Source organism: Mus pahari, chromosome 10, assembly GCF_900095145.1.
Source record: "Mus pahari chromosome 10, PAHARI_EIJ_v1.1, whole genome shotgun sequence".
Taxonomy (NCBI): Eukaryota; Metazoa; Chordata; class Mammalia; order Rodentia; family Muridae; genus Mus; species Mus pahari.
In genome coordinates this window covers 41,298,059-41,308,673 of record NC_034599.1, presented here as the reverse complement: position 1 = coordinate 41,308,673, position 10,615 = coordinate 41,298,059, and the positions used below count along the sequence as shown (strand labels likewise).

Genomic DNA, 10,615 nt, shown 5'->3' with positions numbered 1-10,615 from the left:
AAAAAAAAAAAATAAAAAAAATAAAATAAAATAAAAAAAATTGATATTCACTTACATTATTCTATTCTTAGGAACAAGATTTAGGAGAAATGATTTTAATTAAAAATTTTATTTATGTATGTGTATGTATTTCTGTGCTTGAGGACTGTGGTGCCCTCAGAAGCCGGAAGAGTGTTTCAGAGTCCCTGAAGATAGAGCTGTAAACAATTGTAAACCACTCACTACAAGTGTGACAACCAAGCATGAGACATTTGCAAGAGCAGTGCATGCACATCTTTAACTTCTAGGCCATCTCTCTGATCCTCAGAAGAGATAATTTTTCAGAGTGTTTTCCTACTATTTGTATTATTTATTAAAATTAATTACACCTGTTGTGTGCATACCTGTAGGTGCATGCAACTATGTACTTGTGGGAAGCCAAGAGTGACTCCCCAAAGCTAAAGTTACAGGTGTGAGCCAAATTTGTTATATGGCTGCTGGGCCCCGGATCCCAGTCTTCAGGGTCGCAAGGCAGGCACTCTTAACCAGTGAACCATCTCCAGTTTCCAATTTTTCCAACCACTTAGCATGTACCAGAGTGACTTAGCACCTTCTACATGAGTGTCACATGCCATTCCAGGGACACAGCAAAAGTTAGGGTCAATTATGACCTGAATTTAGGAGGTCACAACGGTCTTCTCTGGCTCTGAACTTCCTGGCCTATTAGTCTGGAAGGTGTGATGGGTAAGCTGAATAAAGTGTTGGGTCAGGGATAAGGAAGGACTCTCTAGGGACAGCCGGGCAGTCCCAATCACAGCACAGAGCAGCCATTCTCAGCAACCCAGGATTCCACCCTCTGAACTCTCTTCTGGATTGCAAAAGGTCAGTGCGCTCGCTCACAAAGTGTTTGGATTTTTAATAAACACCACTCTCTCAATCTCACTGTACTGAGGCTTGAACTTTCCACTGTCTCTTAAACCCATGCACTCTGGAAACCCTCCCCCAAACGGCCAGCTTTTCTGTAGTTACCCTGAAGGTCCTCGCTGTCTCCCGACAGCCAACAAAAACACTAACACGGGAGTGGAAACTGTCTCGTGGAGCCCATTCTGGGAGTGGACATTTAAAGGAGAAAGTTTCCAACTTCCTTTGGTTAAAGAAAATAAGTTTCCACAATTTTCAAAACATTCTCATAATGTCTGAAGCTTGAAAGCTCTTTTCTTTAGGGAGTAAGTCAGCTATGTTTAACTTTTTTTTTTGGACTTTTTTTTTTAGACATCTCACTACTTAATCTTTGGGAACAAGACTTAAATGGCTTTCAAACTGTAGTGTATTGACCATTAAACAAGAACATACCATTTACTGTTGATGGTTAAACATAATTTTTATCGCTAACAATTACTTGATGTGAAGTTCCTTCTCCATGGCTCAGACACTTATTGCTACAATGTCCTGGAAGTCCTCGGCTATTCCTGGTTTGTCCTTGCAACCTCCCCGTGTCTGTGTCCTCCACCCTCAAGTAGACCCTTCCCACTCCGCAGCATTTTTAACCGATCCTTTCATCTTCTTGCCCTTCTTTCTCCCCAAGTCTTTTTCTATCTGTAGTGAAGGTGCCTTATTATGTCTTAATAGCCAAGCAATTTCATAAGTTTAGTGACGAAAAAAAACCCTCCTGTTTCTTATACATGGTTTCCATACCATTTAAAAACTATTGCATCGGGCTGGTAAGATGGCTCAGTGGGTAAGAGCACCCGACGGCTCTTCCAAAGGTCCAGAGTTCAAATCCCAGCAACCACATGGTGGCTCACAACCATCCATAAAAAGATCTGACACCCTCTTCTGGAGTGTCTGAAGACAGCTACAGTGTACTTACATATAATAAATAAATAAATCTTTAAAAAAAAAACCAAAACTATTGCATCTACCCACATAACTATTGCATCTACCCACATAACTATTGCATCTACCCACATGCATCCCCATGTGCTGAGCTTAGAACTTTGGGAGTCAGCTCTTTCCTTCTTCCTAGTTCCTGAGACAGAGTCTTGATTCTGTTATGCTGTGAACTCCAGGCTAGTTGACCTACTAGCTTTCCAGTGATTCTCATGTTTCTGCCTCCCATCTCACTATAGGAGTCAAACATATGACTGGTCCCTCAGCTTGTCTGCAAATATGCTGTGACATTCTACTATACTTGGGCCTCAGCTTCCTAGTAGAACCAAAAATAAAATCCCATATCCTGGCATGTGCAACTGGCCCTGGCCATTCCTGTCACCTTCACTTCGTCCTCTCTCCCTTCTTAGCCCTGGCCATGCTGACCTTAGATTCGCCTCTTCTCTCTTTGGCTTTGCATTATCTTCCTTCGGCTTGGAAGACTTGGCCTACCCTGCTTAAATCAGCCTACCACATCACACAGATTGTATCTTTCAAGGTCCTTATTAAGAGTTGTGTGTCTCTCATCAGGATGATATTGAAAGGGACAGTTTCTTCTGCTGCTGCATCCCCAGGACCTCAACCAATGACTATACAGTAGGCAGTTTCTCCATATTTGCTGACAGAGCCTCTGCAAGTCTCTCCTCTGTACTGTCTCTCCCACTGTCCTTCAAGCCTTACCTCAATTTTATGCCTTGAGTAAGGTATTTATATCTATATGAGCACTAGCATGAAGTGTGAATCAGGAAAACTATTGAGGGTTTTGTTCTTTAGTGTTCCAGGCTTCTTTGTTTAATCGATAAGTGACAGCTTAATCAACATGAGCATTCAACTTCATCTTCATCCATCACTTTGTGCCTTCTATCCTCCTCAGCAAATGAAGAACTTCATCCCAAAGCCCTGGTGGCACAGCCTCCAAATTATCTTGGCCTAGCTCTTTCTCCCTCTCTGTTCCCTACATCCACTGGCAGGGACAGTTCCCCAGTTTAAAATGCATAGAACAGCCTAGAGCAGTGACAGAAATCTCTAAAGGGGAAGACTTCATCCTCAGGAAAAGGAGCCTAAGAATAAGTAGAGTGTGGTGAAATGAGGGCCTGAGGCACCAAAATGGGGGCCTTGTGGCAGAGGAAAGAACACAGACTGCCCCTGGGAAAGGGGACCTGCACCTCAGACTCCTCTCTTGGGAACAGTCAATGCCTAATCATTTGCCAGCAGAACCACGTTCCCCTGGTACCCCTACATGCACTTCTAGGTGCTTCTATTTCTTTTCTGTGCCTGCACTAGGGTCTCTGCTGTGCAAATCTCCCAAAGGGTTGGCTTTTACTCCCATTTCTCCAGCAATGGCCTGGGGTAAAATGTTCCTGACGCTGAGCTGAAGGACCTCATCTAGCTGAATAGCTTCCCAAAGAGAATGCCCAGGGTGAGCCCTACATCGGTCTGGGGGTACCCCACAGTGCTCCTCTTCTGCTTGAGGGGACTGGCAAGCTGTTCTAGTTCTTTCTGCAGGACTTTCATGTCCTGGGACTCCTTGGAACTGGATTCTACATTCTCCACCTTTACAGCTCTGAGATGGACAGTACAGGACTCAGGAAAGAAATCCTCTGAGGTGCTCCCCATTCCAGCTCCTGCATGGCACTCAGGCTTCAATCTCCAGGCCAACTTAGGGTACTGGGCCCAGGCCAATTTGGGGTCCACAATATGTTACCCCTCCACAGGAGTCAATGAAAAGATCCCCAACACCTCCAAAATTGGTCCAACCTCTGGTCCAATTCCAGGCCCACCTGGAAGGCCTTGGATGCTCAGCCATTTCTGAGGGCATACCCAGCCTGGCTTGAGCCCTCCTAACTTCATCAGTCCCACCTGGTAGGGATGAGACGGTAAAGTCTAAAGCCAGGTGTCTGACCATGGGGAAGAATGGGTACCTCGGGCAGAGGCCCAATTACTGAGAGTCTTGTACACATACAAAGTGGGGTGAGGCAGCAGACAGAGTGCTTATAGATCCTGTGCATTTCCAGTAAGCTGGGATTTTTATACACTAAAGTGTGTTCTTTGGTCTATGGAAGTATATGGTGATTAGACTGTTTCATTAATGGGTCGGAATGTATCTTTTGTCACATGATCTATAATTCAGTAGCTGAAGAGATTAAACACTATCAGCCAGGGGTCATCCCCTGCCATATGCTATGGACTGAAAGTTAGGCTGCGCTCTCTTCCTCTACCTGCTTTATTACAGAATGGTACACATCTCAAACATGGAAACTGAAGGATTTAAAGCGAATAAGCCCCTCCTTTCCCCAGCAGCAGTACATGAAGAGGTTTGGATGGATGTGGGTCATAAACACATTTTGGAAGTTAAAACCACTGGAAGCTGAAAGGGTTCTCATGTTTTTGGAACATACTGTATTTACATATACAAAGGCATCAAACAATAATTGGGAAAGGCCCTGTGCGGCAGGACTCTGGTATTCTCTAACTGCCAGCACTCTGAATGTTTGGGGCCCCAGAGAACCTCGGATTCCTGTGGGCGGGAGTCATGTCCCCATTCTGTTGCTGCTGAGCCACCTGAACAAGAAGTCTTTAAAGACAATGGACAAGACCCCCGATGACCCAGCAGATCGCTGACCCAGCAGATCTGCAGCTCCAGATGTTGCAACTTTGCCTGCAGATGCTGGAGCCTCACTCACAACAAACACCCACTGAAGGGAATCTACAGAAGACAACTGCCATTAACAAGAATTTCTAAATTCCACAACCAGGAAGAAAACCCAACTATATGGTGAATTTTTCTTCTCTCTAGAAACAGATAAAGAAAAATGAAAAGACATAAAAAACCGTGAATTGTAGATTTACAGTTGACTCTTCTGATAGCTATCCACATGCCTACGCTCACACCGAGGGACCACATTCTTCACCAGGGTTAGAACTAGACTAGCACAGACACGTAGGACAGCTTATGTAGTAAGCTGTCTACAGTATCAATTACTAAACACATATTGATCAGGAAGTCCCTCAAAAAGCAAATATAATACAAATAAAACCAGAACTTACTCATCGTTCACAGTGGACACAGTTTATTTGAGATAGGATCCTACTCTGTAGTCTTGGCTGGCCTCAAATTCATTATGTGGCTAAGGGTAGCCTTGAATTCACAACAGTCATCCTGCCTCTGCATTCAAGTGTAACAGTTATCGACATGAACAACCTGGGTGTGCTGGATCCCAGTAGGCAGAGGCAGGCAGGTCTGGTCTACATATAGTTCCTGGCCAGCCAGAACCATACAGTGAGACCCTGCCCCCAATTTTTTTCTTTTATAGCTATTTATTTATTGGGGAGGGCAACACATGTATAGTCTGTGCATGGAGATCAGAGGTCAGCTAACTTGTCAGGGTCAGTTTCTTCCTTCCAACATATGGTGCTGGGAATGGAACGCAGGTCATCGAACTTGGCAGCAAATACCTTTAGTAGCTGAGCTACCAGAATGCTTTTAAAACAAAAACCACTTGTATAAATAACTGGCATAAAAATATTAACTGCTTACATTTCATAATTAAAATTTGTATTAATCCAAAATAAGTTGTTTCTTAATATACATAATTTAAAGATGAGGGACTAAAGACTGAGGATTTTGGGTTTTTTTTTTTTTTGGTTGTACCAAGGATTGAACTCAGGACCTAACTGATACTAGGTATGCATTCTGCCTAGCACTTTCATTTTTTGAGATAGGGTCTCAAAAAGTTGTCTGGGTTGGTCTCAAACTTAAAATTCTTCTACTTTAGCCTCACTAGTGGCTAAGATAGGTGTGCCAGGACTGATAACATCTCTGGTTTGTTTTATTAACACTCTTCCCCCACTCCCACCCCCAGGCAGAGATGGTGGTATATGACTATACTACAACCTATCTAGAGACTGAAATAGGAGGCTCTTGAGTTGGAAGCCAGCCTGATCTATATAAGACTCTTTCATATATATATATATATATATATATATATATATATATATATATATACACACACACACACATACACACACACACCCAAAAAGCTCATTTTCTCTCTTGTAAATATATGTCTTTCATATACAGTAGCTTCGTCCTAAGGCTTTTAATATGGTATCCAAAGTGACCACTCACAGGAGCATGGCTCTAATAGTTGCTTTAAGCTCTTAGAAACAAAGTTGATTTCATTACTTATCACCCAGTCCACTCTGAAGTTACGTGGGTTCTACTTGGGCTCCAGAAAAGGCATTTCTCCTAGTAATCCATTAGATTCAAGGAAGACAGGGCAAGTGCAAATGAGAATTCCATCTAATACTTGTGCAAACACCCCAAGCTCAAGCAATGACTAAGAAACCACATAATGAGGGCATGAAAAAAAAAAAAAAAAAAAAAAAAGCGCATGAGCAGTCACACCAAAGATAAACATTGGGCACCTTAGTCGACCATTTAACTACAGTCCCAATTTAGTCTTTGTTTTGCTCTGAAAACAAATACTAAAAATGTAAACACTTAAAATGAACTTTAAAACTGTGCCAAAGCCTATGTGTTAGAACACAGAGGGCACAGGGCTGGCTGCCAGTGTCCCAGCAGCTTTCACTCACACACCAGTGGGTACATCTTACTGTGACTGCTTGGATTTGTTTTAATTACTTACCAAAAAAAAAGTTTTTTAAAGGTTTATTTATTTTTTATTCATATGAATACATTGCAGCTGTCTTCAGACACACCAGAAGAGGGCATCAGGTCCCATTACAGATGGCTGTGAGCCATCATGTGGTTGCTGGGAACTGAACTCAGGACCTCTGGAAGAGCAGTCAGTGCTTAACCACTGAGCCATCTCCCCCCCCCTTTTTTTTTAAAAAATCACCTTCCACTAATATTTCAGTAATTTTAATCTCAATTATCAATGACCTTTGCTTTTATTTTTGGTTTCTCCAAAAAAAAAAAAAAAAAAAACTAACCGACACAGGAATTTTCCTTAACTAAATCAGAATGACCCTAACATAAAATCATGAACCACGCATAAAAACAACACAACACAGTACAAAACCAAAAAACATTTTAAACTTAGGTCAAATATGCAGAATACAATTATAAAATATAAAGAAGGGCTTTCTTTCAACTACTTAATAATCCGATGGCATGGGAATGGCTCGGACGGGCTTGTGCCCTTCAACACACCCATGTGGCAAGCATCCTATCCTTGTGAATGTCAAAGGAGCTGTCTGTGGAAGTGACCAAGTTAAACTGCGGAGGTCGTCTTGGATTATCTAGGAGGACCTGATGTAATGACAGAGCTCCTTATAGTACCAGGCATCAGGAGAACAGAGTCACCACAATGGACCCATGAAGTTCATAAAGTGCTGTGAAGGTGGGGCCTACGCCAAGAAAGGCAGGTTTGTTCTACAAGGTAAAAAACGCAAGAATCTCGGCTTTCCCCCTAGGTCCTCCAGGAACCACGCCTACTATCCGGATGTTTTACGCTACTGACTTCCAGAGCTGACTTAGAACACCACCGTACTTGCAGCCTTGGAGTTTGTGCTAATTTGTTTCACCAACAGTAAGGAGCTAAGAGGCCTGTTGCAATGCACTTTTTTTTTTTTTTTTTTTAAAAAAAAAAAAAAAAAAACAAGACAGGGTCTTGCAATGCATCCAGGCTGCCTTCAAATAAAGATCCTCCCCCTCAGTCTCCCATGTCACATGTCTGAGTTCTGAGAGCTTCAGTATAAGCTGTTTACAATTCATTTCACTGAAGCTAAAAAAAAAAAAAAAAAAAAAAAAAGAGGTAATTACAAAAGAAGGTTTGACATTGCCTTCAGGTCTTTCCACATTACCTAATTCTGTGGGAACAGCCACAACTGACATGAAGACAAAGGAAAACCATGGTTTCCTGCAAAGTAATGTCCTTTGCCAGGCTAAGGCAGGATGAGTCACAGTGCCTGGCTTAGTCTCAAGCCAAAAAAGAAAACCTTTGACTCCTGCCTGCTGTGTCATGCCAAGGGTCAACATAGTGGAAGACTATGTATGTGAGCTTCAGAACACAAGCACGGCCGTCAGTCTGGGATCAGGATGGAAACAAGCTGTTCCTAGGACTTAAAAGGGGATAGTTCTGCCCCTAAGAGACAGAAGTCCCACAGCTGGCAGGGGCTTGCTCAGGTACTTTTGACCTGGAACAAGATAGAAACCTGAACTCTCAACTCCTGCCCTGCGTCCAGGGAAGTTCAAGGACAGCTTTTGAGTCATTGGCTGTGCAAAGCGGTTACAGTCAAACAATACTTCAGTTTTCAGCACAAACTACTTTAGATTCCTCTGGGAGATAAGGGACATACAATGTATTATTAGAAACTGTCAAAGAACAAAAAAACACCTATTTTCTATTTCTAGTTGCTCTACACTCTGTCTGCTAATCAGATGGAGATGGACTCGCGTCTGTCAGGCAAATGCTGACAGGTCAGAGCAACAAGTGTAAGCCAGTAAGGAAGGGATGTACAAATTAGCCGGACAGAGTGGTGGGACATGATGAGGGATGAACTGAAATAAAAATAGGTTAAAACTGGTTGAGTAGCTCACACACTGAATTATGAGACCTGGAAGCATGTATCTATGTATGTAGGAGAAGAAAATACTCAGAACAATCTGAATATCCTAAACCCACCTTTTCTCATTTAAAAGAGATAAGACAGCTTTAAATAAATATTACTGTCTGCTCATAAAGCACAGCCTGTGGAGTGAGCAAGGGCTGTGTCTGTGGTGGCGCAAATCAGCCTTGGCAGGAGAAGCTGAGCCCATCACTTCAGCAGTTTTTCTTTCCTTTAAAGAAATAGTTTATTCCTCATTATTGACAAAGGGTTTATCAAGTAATAGAATTTGAAATACTACCTTTTCCTTTCTTCCTAAAGAGTTCCTGCTAATACTATATTTTTAAATATGCTTTGGAAGTTTATTAATTTTCAGGTTATTAAAGCGAAGTCTGGAGTGGAGGTGTAGCTGAGGGAGAAAAGTGTCCTCAGCATGAACAAGCCCCAGCTCTCACTTAAAAAAAAAAAAAAAAAAAAAGCCTAAACTGTCCCTGTTTTAACCATGACTCCTGTCTTCAGCACATACACTCACACACACACCTCACCTGCTATTTTGATATTCAGATTGGCATCCAGAAGTAAGTTTTCGGCTTTTAAATCACGATGAACGATATTCCGACAGTGACAAAAATACACAGCTGTGACGATCTGCTTGAACTTCCGCCGAGCTTCCTTCTCTGCCATTCTTCCATGGGCTACCAAGTGGTCTGTGGTGAACAAGAGCAGAGTCAGTGCCCACCCAAGATGCTGGCAGAGCCTACAGGCAGCTTAAAGAAGCAAACGAGTGTGCATCGGGTGTGAAAAAGTGAACAGAGGGGCTTGAGAGATAGCTCAGAGCGCACATGGCTCAGAGCCATTGTTAATCCAACTCTAGATCTGAGGACTTCCTCTGACCTCCACAGGTACCAGGTATATGTATGCATGTGGTGCACACACACACATACAAGCGAAACATTTATTTACATAAGTACATCTAAAATAAATGATCCGACAAAACCTGAACAGAGCTGAAGGGGAATAAGGTACACTCCTGTGCACATCAATGAAGTTCACTAGCACCTGAGCCCAAACCACTTTAAGCCTGAGCCTGCTGTGATGAGGGTGCATACGAGTACATATGTGCCTGGCAGTGGTGGCACACTCCCTCAGTGGGAGGCAGAGGGACTTGGATCTCTGAGTTCATGGCCAGTCTGGTCTAAAGATCCAGTTCCAGTACAGCCTTGGACCCCTTCCCTCCCCCACACAAAAACACACACAAACAGAAAGTACACTTTTGGAAAAGTGTTCTCAGGACTTAATGGGACTTTTCCAGAATTATAACACCTAACATCTTCCTTTTCAACTCCCACTGCAAAAGATTATATGCACATGAAGATAAGCATCAGAAGCATTTCCTGTGTTTAAAGAGTGTGTCAAAAAGCAGTCTTAGCAACCAATCCTTAGACTGTGGAAGACTGGCCTCACCTAGAGCTCTGTCCATCCTGGCTTCTCTTGTTTTTTAAAGTCCTATAATCGGACACAAAAAAGCATACTTGAGTCACTTACCAGGACACATAAATCTTTATATCTGAATCTGCTCTTCTTAGAACTAAAATATTAATTTTTATAGGTAAGATGAATTTTTCACCAAGAATAATGATCAATAGAGAAGTGGCTAAAATAAAGGGTAACCCCCAACACCCCTCAAAAAAAAGCCCTCACCTGTGACAGGCTCTATAATATTAGAGATCAGGCTATCCTCAAGACTGAAAAACAATTTGGTGGTTCCATAGCCAATGTAGCAAGTTTTAAAAGTATATTCCTAGTACCTTAGAGTAAGGTACTAGGTTTACACTGAGCCAGCATCATTAATACCTTTAACCCAACTCTACATCAAGATAGTTGAACAGATTATAAATGTCAGCCTTGGGACAAGAGATGGCTCAGCAGTGAAGAGTGTATACTAGCTGGGTGTGGTGGCACACGCCCTTAATCCTAGCACTTGGGAGGCAGAGGCAGACGGGTTTCTGTGAGTTTAAGGCCAGCCTGGTCTACAGAGAGAGTTCCAGGATAGCCAGGGCTACACAGAGAAACCCTGTCTTGAAAAACCAACCAAACACACACACACACACACACACACACACACACACACACA

At 42.6% G+C, this 10,615-nt stretch overlaps 1 protein-coding gene across 2 annotated transcripts in view; it reads right to left on the bottom strand.

Moving 5' to 3' along the window:
* Window positions 1–10,615, bottom strand: part of Sik3 (SIK family kinase 3) — a 212,254-nt gene that overhangs the window by 62,495 nt on the left and 139,144 nt on the right. For both annotated transcript variants that reach the window (XM_021208114.1, XM_029543055.1), the window contains exon 4: window positions 9,027–9,188. In XM_021208114.1, the coding sequence (XP_021063773.1) occupies window positions 9,027–9,188 (162 nt within the window). The remainder of the gene's footprint in view (window positions 1–9,026; window positions 9,189–10,615) is intronic.